At 32.6% G+C, this 18,085-nt stretch overlaps 1 protein-coding gene across 1 annotated transcript; it reads right to left on the reverse strand.

The window, feature by feature from the left end:
• Positions 1-16,757: 16,757 nt before the first annotated feature.
• LOC127136603 (secreted RxLR effector protein 161-like) lies at positions 16,758-17,153 on the reverse strand. The gene has a single exon (XM_051063141.1). The coding sequence runs from the start codon at positions 17,151-17,153 to the stop codon at positions 16,758-16,760; it is 396 nt and encodes a 131-aa protein (XP_050919098.1).
• Between the last annotated feature and the right edge of the window lie 932 nt (positions 17,154-18,085).

The following is an 18,085-nucleotide window of genomic DNA, read 5'->3' on the forward strand; positions in this document are numbered from 1 at the left end:
TATCCTATTACAGAAATCAAGATAATTCATATTGATGGTAAAGTTATGGAATGTTTCTTCAGTAGATGTCCAAGAGGTAGGAAGGGTTATGAGTCATTGGGAGTGAAAGCTAAAGGATCGAAGTTCATCAATCACATATGTATTACTTTCAGTTAGTCCTCTAAAGGGAAGAGAGTAAAGACATGAGGGTGAAGCTTTTAGAAACTATGACGAAGAATACTCAATATGAGGTGGAGGTTCCTACTATAGATTCTATTAGTAGTGAGGGAACAATTTCATACATGTGATTATCATTTGACTCATGATAAGGTAAGAAAGGAGATTGTACCATCTCAAAGGGCGATTATGGTGGACATGAGTGGTATGCTTTTAATGTTGCTAAGGGGTTGAAAAAATCATAAATAGGGACCTTCACATATGTATTCAAAAGCAAGGAAATTATAAAATGGTTGAAGAACCAAGCTTGTGTGCCTGTCAAATTACATAAGCAAGAAAAGGAGATTGGTTGTAAGTGAGTGCAAGTGACAAGATCAAAGTTCAAGTGTAGCTTGTACTTGATAAAAGTTATTGAATAGTAATTCAACATGGTAAAGAGAAGCAAGATGGTTGATGGATAAATTGACATAACCATAGTTCAAGTCAAGGTGGAGGATGTTGAATTGTGCCTTAAAACAGGAAGCGATGAAGATATGGAAAATATATTTTTGGCACTGTTGAATTTCATTCAAAAGTCAACACATGATCAACAAGCAACATATGAATTGATCAACATTCAATGTTTGATTTGGTCAACGATTAATGGGTTAATTGTCAATGGTTGGCTCGGTCAATGGTCAATTGGTGTTCAGTTAACAATTTGATTGACTCATGGGTGGTTTGTGGATATCAGGTTTTGTCAATTCGGTTTGTGGATCCGTTCATTAATGTTAGAATATTATTATAAATAAATTTTATATAAATTTAGAGATACTTGAGATACTCTAAGATACAAAGAGATACTCTAAGATACTTTAAATTAATATAAAAGATATTATAATATATTTATAATATTCTAAATTAGTATAAAATATATTATATGATATTTATAATCCTTTTTATTCTAAAGTTACTAGGTTGAGTTTGGGCCTGTTAAAGACTCATTGGATTTCAGCAGCGAAAATTTTACCTTGTACCCCTACAGTTAGCCTCATACCCCTACAAAATTTTAAAAATTCTCATTCTACCCTAATTGGTTTTAACCAATTTACCATTTCATTTTTACCATTCAGTTGAAAATTTCAGAAATTACACTTTCACACCCCTCGCACTGGAACTCCTGCAAAAAAACTTCTGGTATGTATTTTTCCCAAATCGGAAGACTTCAAGAATGACTTCCGGAACACACAAATCAATGAACCGGAACACTTCATGAAAGAGTTCCGGTTCAATCAGAAAAAATTTACAAAACCGGAACATTTCTTGAAAGAGTTCCGGTGAACAAATTTATACATACCGGAACTCTTTGGAGAAGTGTTTCGGTTTGTATTATATGTGTTCCGGAACTCTTTCATGGAGTGTTCCGGTTCGCTTTTTTTTTTAATTTTTTTAAATTTTTTTAAATTTTTATTTTATTTTGCAGGAATGGAAAATCTTCCCCAAATATGTGTAGATACTACTGATGCGTTTATGACGACGGAAAGATTTGATACACGAGAAGAGGTTATCAGATGGATTAAAGAGGTTGGAATCGATAATAAAGTAATTGTTATTATCAGTCGTTCAGATACTGAAACGGGGAAGAGAGGGAGAAGTAACAAAATAATATTTGGTTGTGATAAAGGTGGGAAACACAAGATTAGTGATAGTGGTACCCAAAGTGCGTCCAAGAAATGTGGATGCCCATTTAAAATCAGGTCGACTCCGGCGAAAGATGGATCTGGTTGGAAGATTGATGTAAAATGTGGGTTACATAATCATGGTTTACCTGATAGATTAGAAGGTCATTCGTTTATTGGTAGGTTGACCACAGGTGAGAAGGAACATGTCGCTGATTTGGCAAAGAGACATGTAGCACCTAGACACATATTGCTTTCCTTGCAAGACCGATATCCTGAGAATGTCACTCGGATTATGCAAGTATACAAGCATAAGAGTGTAATACAAAAAGAGATAAGAGGTCCTAGGAGTGAGATACAACATCTGTTTAAGCTTATTGAGGATGCAGGCTATGTCTATTGGAGTAGAAAAAAGGATGACTCGGAAGTGGTGAGAGATATATTTTGGGCACATCCTGATTCAGTTAAGTTGTTGAATATTTTTTCGATTGTGTTAGTTATGGATATCACCTACAAGACAAATAAATATAGACAACCTTTGTTTGAAATTGTTGGCATGACATCGACCGAGTTGACTTTTGCTGTTGGATTTGCGTATATGGAGTCTGAGCAAACAAAGAATTTTTGCTGGGTATTGGACAAATTAAAAGAGTTGTTTGTGAAGAAAGACATGTGTCCACAAGTGATTTTGACAGATAGAGATCTTGCTTTGATGAAAGCAATTGAAGTTGTGTTTCCCAACTCGATTAATTTGCTATGTAGATTTCACATTAACAAAAATGTTGGTGCCAAATGCAAACAACATGTGGTGAATGACCTGCAAAAGACGATAGACACATTATGGATGGAAGTTGTCTGGGCTAGTGATGAGGTTGAGTATGGTCAGCGGTTGCATCAACTTGAGCAAGCATGTGTTGATTATAGTGAATTTATTAATTATGTGAAAGACACATGGTTGACTCCACATAGGCATAGATTTGTTGGAGCATGGATTAATCGAGTGCTACATTTGGGTAACACAATGACTAATCGGTACGTCTTATAATTTTGTATGTGTTATTTGTATATCTGATATTATTTCTATGTATTTTTTATGTGTTATTTTCAATATTTTTAGGGTTGAATCTGCTCATTGGAAGTTAAAGCAGATGTTAGGAAACAGTATAGGTGACATGGTCAAATGTTGGGAAGCCATGAATAACAACTTGAGGTTACAACTGGGAAACATTAGAGCTTCTTTTTGAAAGAGTTTTTACGAAGTTGAGCACGCGCACGTAAGTCCCTTTTATGGTTATTTGCGTGGTTCCGTATCTCGAGCTGCTTTGAGACGTATTGCTGAAGAGTTATTGAGAGTTGATTATGTTGGAACTAACAAGCAAATATGTGGTTGTACTCTTAGAACATCTTATGGGTTACCTTGTGCTTGTGAGTTAGGAAGATACAGACTAGGTGGTATACCGATACCCATTGATGTTGTTCATGTTCATTAGAGGAAACTAACTATGGAAGTTGAGTTAGAGGTAGGTGAAGATGATGGATCAGAAGTGGATATGACTTCTGCAATGGATGAATTGTGGAGACGATTTAGGTCATTAGATGTTATTGGGAAAAGGGCATTAAAGAGTAGGGTATGTGAACTAGCATACCCAATAATGACTCCATTGTGTCCACCACATGAGAAAATAAAAACCAAAGGAGGAGTGAAGAAGAAAGGGAAAAAACCAGCAGAATGTGATGTTTATAGGGACCCTTCGTATCATGAGTATGTTGATAAGGCATCTCAATCTTCACAAAGGAAATCTCAACCATCACAGACTTCGAAGAAGATCAAATTATCAAAGAAGAAACCACAATTCATTCTTCAATTTCCTAATCATATTAGGTCATACATTGAAGATGTAGTTAATGTTGAATCAGATGGTAATTGTGGATTTAGAGTCATTGCATCATTGCATGGATATGGTGAGGATGGTTGGCCAATGGTTCGCAGAGAGTTGGGGTTGGAAATAATAGACAAGGATAGGTCAACTTTGTATGACAAGTTATTTTCTAATCGGTTGTCAGAAGTGAGAGAATCTTTGATGATAGAATCCTTTGGTTCACAGCCACCTGAAAAATGGTTGAGTCTACCAGATATGGGTTACTTGATAGAGAATCGCTATAATGTTGTACTTGCCTGTTTAGGCAATCCGTGCATGACTTTATTTCCGATGACAAGTTCACATTTACCAAATGTCTCTATTTATTGCATTGGTTTTGTTAAGCACAATCATTGGGTTCAGGTACGTATTTATATGCCTAAATATTTTAATTATTTCAGTTAATATTTTATGTTATATGACTTAATCTTTTAATTATTTTACTTTATCAGGTTAACATGAAATAGGGGTTTCCATTGCCACCGGTCACATTAGATTGGAAGAAATTTCGTTCTCATACAGCAACTACTTGGATGTTAGGATTTGCAGGACATATGCAACATTGGCAATTACTTACACCTGTATTAGCATGATTATGTACTCAAAACATGAATTTTATATTATTATGTCTATTATATTCAAAGCTTAATACATAAATCAATGTGAACGAGAAATATGCAAAGCTTCAAATAAGTCAGAAAACTATGGATCTTCCTCTTCGGCATTAATCTGTCTCAGATAGCGATGAATCAATGTAGATACACGAGCCCAATCAGGATCAGATGGCCCGGCGTCATATACAGGAACTGGTACCTCTCTAGGAGCGTCACGATGGGGAGGGACCAACCATGGATGGGAAACACGATAATACCACTTCAGATAACTGTCTTCTACATCAGATGGAGTGGTGGCCACGGTAGATGAACCGATCACAACGATAACACTCTGATGGTATCTGATCCAATCAACATCAATATCCGTCGCCATCATACAATCCAGAGGTGGGGATGGAACATACTGCCTATACCCGAACTGACGTAAACATCTATCAGGCAAGTATGGAACAATTGTTTCACCCCACTTCAAACAGCCCCTATAAAGACATATCTCATCAAATACACGCCATGCTCTATGATCCTCAAATGGTCGCCATATGACGTCGGCAGGTGTTAGCTCGTCCAAAATAGGTCGTAAATCATCGACCTTCAGGACTCCCTGCCTATACGACCATCTCATCGCTTGGGGAAGACCACAGTTATCAGCAGGTTTCCAATTCTCCCCTCTTTTTCTAACAGTTGGAAAGTACTCGTGAATCCAACACTGTTACAAAATACAGACATAATAAATAAAACAAATTAAGTTAACATATTTTATAAAATGAATCCAACACTTAATAAACAAAATTAAATTATATACCTGTAGAAGAGTAGGATATCCACCGAGCTGTTTGCAACTGTACATGGACGCATCTCCAAGATATCTGTAGAGGGTAACTAGTGCAGTTGCTCCCCAACTATATCTTGAACATCCATCCAAGTCCGTAAACAGGAGGAGGTATCGTGCCTCTACAAGTGTAAAGGTCTTATCAGCAAATATGGTGGAACCCACCAACATCAATAGATATGCTCTAGTCGCATATGCCCAGCTGGAAGCAGCTCTATGTTGTACGAATAAATCGTATAACCACTCCAACTTGTAATACGACCCCCTGCAGCTACGAACATGTGACTGTGCCTGACCCTGTGACACTCCTAGGTAGTCAACAGCAAGTTCAACAGCTACCTCTTCAGTCACATCCTGAGGACTCCAGAAAATACCCCTGATGGGCAAGTGAAGTAGACATGCGACATCATCTAAAGTAATGCTCATTTCACCAAACGGCATGTGAAATGAAGATGTCTCTAGATGCCATCTTTCAACAAAGGCAGAGACAAGATTTGTGTCTATCTTGTTCATATTGGTTCTCTGTAGTGAAGATAAACCGGATCTAGATACCCAACTCTCCATCTGTGGTGGAAGAGCCAATGGAACCCTAGAAGTCAACTTCAGTCCATGTCCAACAACCTTCAACTCTATCTTTGGACCTCTTTCCTAAAAATAATTAAAACACATATTAGAAAACAAAATATAAAATATTCAACTATTATTCATTTTCAAATATAGCTCGTTTACTTACCTCACCGAACCATAAATGTCGAGCAACATGATGCTCGTACTTCACCAAAAGAGACGTATCGTACGACCCTCCTAGATATCTAGTCGGCTCAGCTGCAGATGAAGATGCACCCCGGTCTAACGTGCGGACTGGAACCCTACCATCTGCACCTCGTCTTCGAACCACTGCAAAAAAAAAGTTTTAAAAAATAATTAAAAATTTTATAAAAAAAAAAAATTACGTACCGGAACACTTCAAAGAAGAGTTCCGGTTAGTAAAAAACAACATGACTTCCGGAACACTTTCTTAAAGAGTTTCGATATACATCATCCAAATCGGAAGTCTTTAAGAAAGACTTCCGGTATACAACAATCCAAACCGGAAGACTTTCTAAAAGACTTCCGGTTCAGTGCCCCTAAAGGCAACAAACCGGAACTCTTTAGAGAAGTGTTCCGGTATACATTTCATGAACCGGAAGACTTACTCTGAGTGTTCCGGTTTACAATGCAAAAAAGCCAAAAATTTCTCTTCTCCGTAACTCTTGAACGAAAATGGTAAAAAAATTTAGAAATGGAAAATATACCCTATTTATATGAGGCTATTTTGGTCAAAAAAATTTAAATATAGGGGTGTGGGTACAATTGTAGGGGTACAAGGTAAAGTTTTCTTCAGCAGCTATAAATATGCATCTCTATTACTATTTAAAAAACAAACTTCAAAATATAGTCTAAAAGAAAGAGGGATAAGGTGGCAATCATGTGGAAAACTTATAGAGGCAAGGAAGACATTCATATGAGTATGTTCTTGGAATTTGGGAAATCTTTGGAGGGGTATCTAATAGGATTATGAAACACTTCTAAACACTTTAGGCTGGTGTGACTTATATATAGAGAGTTATAGAGATTGAGAAACATTTGCATAGAAAATAGGTTTTTTTAGAACTTAGTAACTATTTTCTTGCAACTCATTTGTAATCTCTTGTAACAATTTTTTCAAAGTATAGTGAATCGGAGAGATGATGTCACCCTCAGAGTAGATTTTTTTTATCTCATTGGATAAATAAGTCATTGTGTTTCTTATCTTTATCTTATTCATGCTTGTGGTTGGATTTGATTTATTTTTTGTCAAGTTATTGTGTTTCTTTAGGCTTTTTATTTTGGTTTCTATTGTTCTTTATCACCACACATCAATTTTTTTGATGTGTATGAACTATGAATAATTATTCTAAAGAGATTTGAATTATTCTTCCATTTTTTTCACAACAACAAGGTATCTTAAAGTTCCTTGGATTTTGACGATTCAATAGAAATTTCCTTCTAATGATCGCACCACACTCTTCTGACAAGTTTATCATCTCCTTGTTTGGAAAATTTATTTTCTTTGTCAAGAGTTCCTTAAAAAAAATTCATAAGTTGGATTTTGTTGAAGCACCTCCAAAAATGGTATATTTCCTGCAATCCATTAAAGAAAGTTATAAATTTCTTAAACTATCCCTCTTTCATATCCTTCTTCTTTATAGGGAGTGGGATAATTCCTTTGAAGATACAAGTTTTTTCTTTACCTTTTCTCTCTTTCCCCCTAATCTAACCACTCTATTTTCTAACATCTCATCATATTCCACTATGATCAACATTTGTTAATTAAAAAAAATTCTCCTTATAACATTTATAGAATAACACTTTTCATTCTTCTTTGAGTTGTCTGGTGTATTTCTGACATAACTATTGGAAGATTTAGCTGCCAATTACTTTGATAGTTGCCAAAATCTGTGTTTCTAGATTTCTAAGGGATACTTATGTATTTTTTTTGGTACTTTCGGGATCCACCTATATGTTTTTGAAATTTCTTGTGTTGACTTAACATATTTAGTGGGAGTATCATCTACTTGCGAAAACTTATTCATTTGATTAGGTTGTTGATTTATTCTTGAAATTGTTATTGTTATTATTCATTCTGATGCCTTTGTTGTTGTCTCATATAAGGTGGTTGATAACATTATTGAGTAGGATGTTACTGATTTTGGTATTGTTGTGGTTGACTTTAGTATTGCTGATTTTAGTACCATTGATTCTTGGTTTGAGTAGTGATGTTAATTTTGATATGAATGATGTTGTTGGCTCGAATATTGATGTTGATTTTGATATGGTTGTGTTTTGGTATTGATTCTGATACTGTTAACCTTGATTTCAATTGTGACCAGAGTAATTACTCCAATATAAAATTGGGATGATTTCTCCATATTGGTGTGTATGTGCTAGAAAACAAATATTTTCTTAGGAAACTGCCCATAAAATTAGCTTCTTCTTCTACATATCCTACCAAATTACATTGGTCATTTTCATGACCTTCACTATAGTAATCACATGTCAGAGTTCAGTGTACCTATTTACCTGTTGATACCCCTTTTGTGGTTCATGAATTTTCTTGATAAGTGCATCAAGTCGTGTCTTCACATGCTTGTGCATGGATATGAGTGCATTCCGAGTATCAATTGATCGAGTTCCTTATCTTCTCAAACCTCAGTGCAATAGAGCTTATAATTCATTTTGTGCCATGTTATAAATCAACAATTTTACTATAATTGTAGATTTATTCAACATGGTTTCTCTTGCTGAAGCATCCAAAATCATCATAAATTATCTGCAAAGTCCTTTGGTACAGTATTTTACATGCGTAAAATCATCAAGATTTTGTGAATAACAACGTTTAATTATTAATTTATATCTTTCTCAAGCATCATATAGAGATTCAATGTCTCATTTCTTAAAGTCGGTTATGCCAGCCATCTAGTCCACAATGTTGTTCCCATAATAAAATCTTGCAAAAAAAGAAACTTTTCTAATTCCACCCATGTAGTAATGGTTTTTCTTAGCAGTGCCTCAAGCTAATCTAAATCTTTTTATGTCAGTGTTATTGAGAAAAGTCTTAATCTCTTGTTTCTCTCTAATATCCCAGTTTTAAATCTCACTAAATGTTCGTATGCGTCAATTGAAGCACTTCCTTCAAATGAGATATTCTTCATATCTGAATGAATTGAAATTTTTATCTCTAGTTACATGGATTCCCTGCTTGAAACTCATAAGTCACTTCTTTGTCATCTGTATGACGTTCAAAATCACCAAAAATATGATTACCTTGTACAACCATCTTTTCGTCTTGTTGTTTAGCTACTCAAGTACACAGATAAATGAAAATTAATTTTCATGAAAACTTGCTTGTCTCTTTGGACATGAAGCAACAACTCATTTTTTGAAGTTGACTTTCATCACCTAGATGATCCTAAAGATGGGAAAAAGAAGTTATCAATGACGACTAGTCTCATTTTATTGGTTAACTACTATATCTTGACAAATTTACATTTGTTTGGAAAAACATTAAAAAATAGGAGTGACTAACATACATGTTTGCCTCGTTTAAGCCCATCTTACAAAAGTCCGTAACAAATAGGGCAAAAATAACGAATTTTGTTGAGGGTACGACTCTAAAATCATGGTTTGACCCCAAAAAATAAGGGTGAGACAGTTCTACGGACACTGCACTTTTATTGGATTAGAGCGGAAACATTAGAGCGGAAACATTATAAGTAAACATTAGAGCGGAAAAAAAATATATTAGAGGATGAGATTTTAAAATCTAAATTCATCTAAAAAAAATACGGATAAAATAAATATGATTCACAAAGTAAATCGGTTTACCACCCTACTCAAAAGTGATGGTTTTAAAGAAATAGATGTCCTTTTATTGGATTCAAACGGCAATTGGCTAAAAGGTTTTTCCTAATTCATAATAATAAAAATAAAAACAATATAATAAATATAAAAAAGGAAGTGATGACTTGACGTCTTTGTATAAAAAGAAAAAAATTGACGTGCCTCGTCTATGTCCACTTATGATTGTGTACGTATATGAATATATAAATATTTACCAAAAATAAAAGATGAATATATAAATATCCACCTTTTGTCAATGTTAAACAACTGTTTTTCCTTTTTAAACATAATATAATAATAATATAAAAGTGTGGATGATGTCAACAGTGATGATATCTCTCAATATCTCATTAATATATAATAACCTATGTGTTTTTGAGCTGGCTTCAGTTTTAACGGACACATCTTAGACCCACTTTCACAAACCAACATTGATACCACGTTTGGAATGATTCTTGATTAAATACATCAATTTGACACATGCATGTATACGAATGAAACCAAAAAGATAAAATATCAATCATGTTACTAAAACAAATTTTATATGTAACATCGGATACAGAAGATAAAATATAAATCATATTACTAAAACAAAAGTTTATAGGCAACACTAGATACAAAAAATAAAATATCAATCATGTTACTAAAACAAATTTTATATGTAACATCATATTCTTCTATAGCTATCTCTTATTTACATTTTTATCTTACACAATTTACCCGAATTACAAAAATACACACAAAAAAATTAAAAATTGTATATTTTTTAGTCAATTTTGTGTGTCCATTTATCATTTCAGTTTAATTTATATTTGAGTTTTACTATGTGTCTGGTCGTCCAAATGTAGTAGTAAAATTTTGTTTTAGTGCTTACCAACTAAAAAAATGTAGTGATCAATTTTAACTTTGTTTATGAATTAAAAGGAAGAATGAGATACAGGTGGGAGAGTAAGAAGACATCTTATATAAAAAATACTGGAGTAGGCACTAACAAATTACGTAGATAAAAATTCGTAAAATGGATATAAGTACGGATATATAATTATCCATTAAAATAATTAAGTATGGATGCGGATACAAGTATCTTAGTATCCATTCCGTTTCATACCCGCATAATATATATATTTATGTGTTTTTAATTTTATTATTATATACACAAGTTAATTTAGCAATTCTATTAAATACATCATTATTAAAATTGTATTCATTTTAAAATAAATGTTTATTTATTATTTAACTCAACAATAACATTCTTGAATTTTTTTTGTTATAAAAATCTTAAACTTACATAATAAATTATAATTGATAAATGAGATTAATTACTATACACTGTCAGTGTAAAAAAATTTTATTAGAAATATTGGTAAATGGGTATGAATACGGGTACTTAGATACCCATAAGATACGTGTACATATATAAATGATGGTGCACACGCGGATATGGATTCGGATACGAGAATTTTTTTAAACTACAAGTATAGAGACGAGTACTATAGTACCATATTCAAACCCTATCCATTGTCACCCCTACACTCAAAAGCGAATCATTTTTGTTTATGGATTAAAAGGAAAATAAGATACAAGTCGGAGAGGAAGAAGACATCCTATATAAAAAAACTAGAGTAGTTAGTAACAAATTACCATAGTTCAACAAACTAATTAGAAATGTGATACTCAATAGAAAACTATTTTTATTTATGAATTAAAAATACAAATAAGATACAAGTGGGAACGGAAGAAGAAATCTTATATAAAAAAAACTAGAGTAGTCAGTAACAAATTATCATAGTTCGATAAACTAATTAAAAATGTGACACTCAATAGCGAACTGTGACTCTGATCAACATCATCAAGTAAATGTGACACTCAAAAGGCTCAGCAACACGATCCAACCAATTGTTGGTTAGCATTTTCTATTTATAATCATACTTACACACCAATCAATCGCACTCTCCGCACTCCCTGTTACAATTACTTATTCAATACACTGAATTCACAAGTGCAATCACCTTGTCCTTGTACGAGGTTAATACAATATTCATTGATATAATAACTTTACTTATTATTTTATGACTTTTGTATGCACAATTACTAAAAGAACAACTTTGCGTCCAACACAAGACGGGTTTGTTTGTAAGGTTTCTAAATTTTATCATCAAAAAGATTAATTTTGAGTGTTTGAAGTAAGGAGCTAGAGATCATTCATAAATAGATCCATCCTTTTATTTGCAATGTTATTTTGCTTCATCTTTATCTCTTTTATCATTATTTCTCTTAGAATTATTGGGTATTTTTATTAGACTAGACCCCTTTAGATGAATATGTCCTAGATTTGTATGAATCGTGTAATTTGTGTTGGACAAGTAACTCAAAGCACAAGAAGGGGAAGCGTGAGTTATGGTATTTAGAATTCATGATTAATTTAAATGTTTTCTTACTTAAAAAACAACTTGTGTTAGTATTGACAAAATTAGAGATAAAAAAACTGAAATAAATAAAAAACAGTAATATAAATTACATAAGTTAAAGAGATAGGGTTATAGAGATGATAGACAGAGAGATTTATACATGTCCAAACGAATGTTTGCCTAGTCATATCCCCAAGAGATATTCTTGAGAGTTCCACCAAATACTTGAGCTTTTATAGGTTGTGTCCACCCACCTTTGATACAAGCAAATCAAAGAGATTTTACACTAACTTATCCCCAAAATAAAAAGATAGCTTTTTCCACAGGATGAACTCACAAACAAAATAGATATTTTACCGACTAATCTCAAAAATCAAACAAAACTTTTACATGATGAATTTTATAACCAAATAGAGATTTTTCAATGGTTGATCTCCACAACCAAACTCTATTTTCAAGATTATTGCACTCTTTAAATAAAACAATGACAAGACACTAGTACACCACTTTCCCCGTAGCTAGTTTTCACTTATATAAAACTAAGATAAATTTGGTAAAATAATATATTTAAAGAGATGAAAGAGAGTGATAAAATATTGAGAAATAGGAAAACTCCAAATTATAGTGCGATTTTGAATGAGGAGAGGCCTCCTTTATATGTGAGAAAATTAGCCTAAAATGGGAAACAATCCATGGGCTGAATCAATGCCATAATTGATTAGGTTAATCGATTATTCATGCTATAAATAAAAGGTTTTGATATTTAGTTGTCCCAATCAATTATGAGAATTTTAAGGAAAAATAATCGATTAGGGGATTAGGTCTAATCAATTATTTAGAAAAATAATAAATTAGGGTCAGGGATAATATATTATTTAGTTGTAAGACAACTCCTAATTGATTAGACAGTTCCCCAGTCAATTGGCTAGGTTTTAAAAAGGTTTCAGGTGATTTTAGAAAATAAAGATAGTCTCCTTAAACGTTTTTGTGTGTGTGTGTGTGTGTATGCGTATGCGTGTGTTTGCATATGTGTGTGTGTGTGTGTATATGTGTGTGTGTGTGTGTGAGAGAGAGAGAGAGAGAGGGTTATCTTAGTATCTTAGGAGTTACTCTTATACTTTCAAAAGACTTTGGTCACTCAGACAAACACGACCAAACAATCTTTCACACTTCCTCTCTTTCATAACTCTGAAGCTTCAAGTTCTTTTTCCAGATACACCGATCATATAAGGATTTTAATAAAACCTTGAAACTTCTACTTGATGATTCTTGGGATATCTTCCAATTAATCACCATAATTAAAGAGTTAGAAAGATATCACCACCATCCTCAACAAACATCAACATTTTCGTCATTAAAATATCAAAGAAGTCAACAACATCAGGATCATTAGCTATGTAGCTACAAGCACATAGATCCATAATTTGTTGAGTAATGTTGATTGTAATGATAAAATATTATATTATTCAATAATGTTTATGTTTAATGCTTTTTATTCATTCACGAGTGAGTGAAATAATATCAAATTGTGTTTAAGAACTAATCATAGATAATGTGATTGTACCAAATATTGATGGAAGACTATTTATATTTCTAGACATAAGGTATACTTAGTTGTGACAAAAGTATTTTAACATTCATTCAAATCTTTGTCAGTTGTAACTTTGCCCAAGACATTAGAGGATTGCAATCTAACAAAGAGGGTTGCATAAAAAGACATTGTTCATAACCATTTTGTTAGAATAATTATCATATCTAGGGAGATCATTATGCGGTCAAATAAGGTTACCACAAAAATATTTGCAAAGGATTCTAAGGGAGACCTAATTACTTTTCTTATTATATTTTCTACACCTTTATTTTCACTTTTATGCACTTTTACCGTTGTTTACAAACCAACTCAATTCGCTATGTGTCCTACCATTTATATTATGCCATTCATTTTTTAAAATTCGAGTATGATTTCTTTAGTCTTGTAGGAATTACGACTATCCGTATGAATATGAAAATTTTACTCATTCCATTGTGATTTTCGTTGACATAATTTTTATAATGTAAAACATACTCGCATAACTATTCAACATTATCCTCTGACAAGTTTATCATTTCGTGACCAACTAATGAATGTTAAAATTTTATTCTCTAAAGAATAACTTTGATGATTTCTGTCTCAATGTAATAAATTCAAATGTAATGAGAGACAACTAGCAATAGTACACAAGATATAAATGTACAAGTAAGGCGAGAAAATTCTTGTTGTAAGTACAAGCTTGTGTGAAATACACTACTTTATATTACAATGAACCACAATAGATATTATTCCAATCTTATGCTACTAAAATGACATAGTCAAGGTAGCTCCATGTATTTTGACATTCTCTCATAATTACATAAAAGACTAAATTGAATAACATACATGTTTTAGAGCTAATTTAGTCAAACAAAATAAAAGAAAAGAACTTTCACAAATAAAAATCTAAAAAAAAATCTATACCATATTCTAAAAGAAAGAAAGAACTACTCAAAGCATTAAGTGATTATAGTATATGCATAGTTTCTATTAAAAACATAAACACTTGTATTCGCATTAAACTTTGTTTACATCCTATGTAGAGTGACATTTGTAAATACAAGCACTTATATTATACTTGATTATATTATCAAAGAGCTAAATTGTAGATAGATTCTTCATGAATATAAAAAGACTAAGTTGAGGTAAATTCTTTTGGGTTGAGAAATGTAATGTATAAGTTCGTTGAAATAAAATATAACTTATTAACATTGTAACCAATTATATTATAGTGAAAACCTCTCAGGTGCTAGGGGAATAACCGTAACATTCATTTTTGAATTGGATTTTATCTTAAAGATTTAGTAAAAGTTTTTTTTTTTTAAAATCCAATATATTTTAAACCCCTCATTTGTTGGGTTTTTCTCATACTCAATTATCCGTAGAGCTCTGATCTCTTAAGAGTATAGGTATTTGAGAAAAACAATGATGAAAGAGCCTTTCAATGCTAGTGTTGAAAAAAGTAGTAATACTTCTTACTTAATCAAGCATTTGTTGTTTAATTGTGAAAGACTTTACTAATGGAAGGATAAACTGTTGAGTTTCTTTCTATCTCAAGATATAGAACTTTGAGATACGATTTTAGAAATTTACGCATCACTTACAAACATTTAAGGTGATTTGTTACCAACAAAGGATATGAATCTTGAAATGGCTCTTATGGTGTTTGTGTTTATCTTAGGTCTACTTGTTTATTTTGATAATTCTTTTAGTAATTGAGTCTTTTCATTCTTAGGTCTCTGCACATTTTTTAGATTTGAGAATTTTCATTAAAATATATTTTACCATGCATAAAACAGGCCTTTGACCTAAATTCAATGCAATTCAAAACAATAAGTATAAATCCCGAATCAAGAAACTCACATAAATATGGTTCAAGTCAGATAAAGTCATGATTCAATCATGAATATTTTATTTTCCCATAATTGAAAATCTATAAGCCAAAGGTTCATTTTTATTCATTTTTAGTGCGTTTCTCTAGCACATATATAAACCAAAATATTCTCTCTTTAGCTAACAATAATAACTTGCACAATTTTGTGCATAGGTTGCAATGAGACTTTTGCATACCTATTAACACATTTCTGAAATACAATTTTTTTCCGCTAAATTCAAACTTGAATAAATAATTTTTTATTAAATTCGTGAGTTTCAAACAAGCCTATAAATTCGTGAATAAATAATTCTTTTATTAATATATATATTGATCCTATGTTCTTGATAACAAAAGAACAACAAGATCAATAAAACAAAATGCGGAAATAGAATTAGAGATTTTACCTCCAGCCATTGTTGCAGTGTTGTGAGTGCACTGCCTTTGATTCTTCCAAGCTCTTGATCTCTCAATATAGATGGTGTATTTCTTTTGCGATGAGAGAAAGCTTTGGGGACCAAAAGCTATTTATAGGCTTGATTCTACCATCAAGAATTTAAAGCCATTAAAACTCATTACCACCTAATTAAACGGTCATATCAATTTACATTAAAATCAAAATAAATCATACCCTTTTCAGAACCAAAATCCCAAAACTATGAACCACATTAAATTGGTTTTTTATTATTAATACTTATTATAATAAAAATAAGAAACTGTTACATTCTCCCACTTGGTCCATAGAACTGGTTATTGGCATAAATGAGTCATGGAAAACTTACTCAAGAAATAAATATGTGAATCATAGAGATAGTTCCTCTTAAAGCGAGTAGTCTCATATATGTATTACAACATGTCTATTTTCAAGTATATATTTGTAATGTGGTAACTAACTTGATGAATAAACCAATGTTTACTCTTGGTCCAGATGTAACATATTTTCTCAAACTGATGTGCGCATGAAAATGAGAAAATATCATAATATAAGAGTTTTATTAATAAATTGTATGTATACAATCATAAGGAGGACCCAAGTCCCATGTTCTCTACGTGATCCTTAAATTTTATTGGTGGCATTCCCTTAGTCAAAGGATCAACGATCATTAAATCAGTACTAATATGATTAATAACTACTATTTTATCTTTAACTCTTTCTCTAATGGCTAAATACTTTATGCCAATGTGCTAGCTCCGACTTCCACTTTTATTGTTCTTAGCCATAAAGACAGCTGCTGAATTATCGCAAAAAATCTTCAGAGGTTTAGAAACAGAATCCATGATTCTAAGCCCAGAAATAAAACTCTTAAGTCATACACCATGAGAAGTAGCCTCAAAACAGGAGACAAACTCGGCTTCCATAGTAGAAGTATCAACCAAGGTTTGCTTAGTACTTCTCCATGAAATAGTTCCATCAGCCATCATAAAAATATATTCTGATGTTGATTTGCGAGAATTAACACAACCAATAAAATCGGAGTCTGAATAGCCGATCACATCAAGATTGTCCGTCTGCCTATACATTAGCATGTAATCTTTTGTTCCTTTAAGATATCTCAACATCTTCTTTGCAGCTTTCCAGTGATCCATACCTGATTTACTCTGATATCTTCCTAAGATTCCAATAGCAAATGCGATGTCGGGCCTTGTGCATACTTGAGCATACATAAGACTTCCAACAACAGAAGCATATGGAATGTTCTTCATTTGTTCCCGCTCAAAATCATTCTTAAGGCATTGATTCAAATTAAATTTATCTCCCTTGACAATGGGTGCAACACTTGTTGAACAATCTTTCATTCTAAATCTCTCTAAAACTTTATTGATGTAGGTTTCTTGTGATAGACCCAAAATTCCTCGAAGTCTATCTCTGTGGATCTTAATGCCAATGATATAAGATGCCTCACCCATATCCTTCATATCAAAGTTTTTAGAGAGGAATTGTTTCACCTCATGTAGAAAACCTTTATCATTGGTTGCAAGTAGTATGTCATCCACATACAAAATGAGAAAACAAATTTTACTCTCACTGACCTTCTGGTATATACATTGATCCATGGGGTTTTCAATAAACCCAAATGAAGATATCGTTTCATGGAATTTAAGATACCATTGACGAGAGGCTTGTTTTAAACCATATATGGATCTCTTCAGGTTGTTTCATATAAACCTCCTCCTCTAAATCACCATTAAGAAAGTATGTTTTCACATTCATTTGATGTAACTCAAGGTCAAAATGTGCAACTAATGCCAAGATGACACGAAAAGAATCTTTCTTAGATACATGAGAAAAAGTATCAGTGTAATCGATTCCCTCCTTTTGAGTAAATCCCTTAGCAACGAGTCTGGCCTTGTATCTCTCAATGTTGCCTAATGAATCTTTCTTGGTTTTAAAGACCCATTTACAACCAATGGCCTTTGCCCCATTAGGTAACTCTACAAGATCCCATACGTTGTTGTTTTTTCATGGAATTCATTTCATCATTCATGGCATCATACCACAAATTTGACTCTTTGCAACTCATGGCTTGTCTAAAGCTCTCAGGATCATTCTCAGCTTCAACATTATAGTCAGATTCTTGTAGATACACAACATAATCATTAGGAATAGCTGATTTTCTTGTCCTTGTAGATATTCT

Source organism: Lathyrus oleraceus, chromosome 4 (genome assembly GCF_024323335.1).
Source record: "Lathyrus oleraceus cultivar Zhongwan6 chromosome 4, CAAS_Psat_ZW6_1.0, whole genome shotgun sequence".
NCBI lineage: Eukaryota > Viridiplantae > Streptophyta > Magnoliopsida > Fabales > Fabaceae > Lathyrus > Lathyrus oleraceus.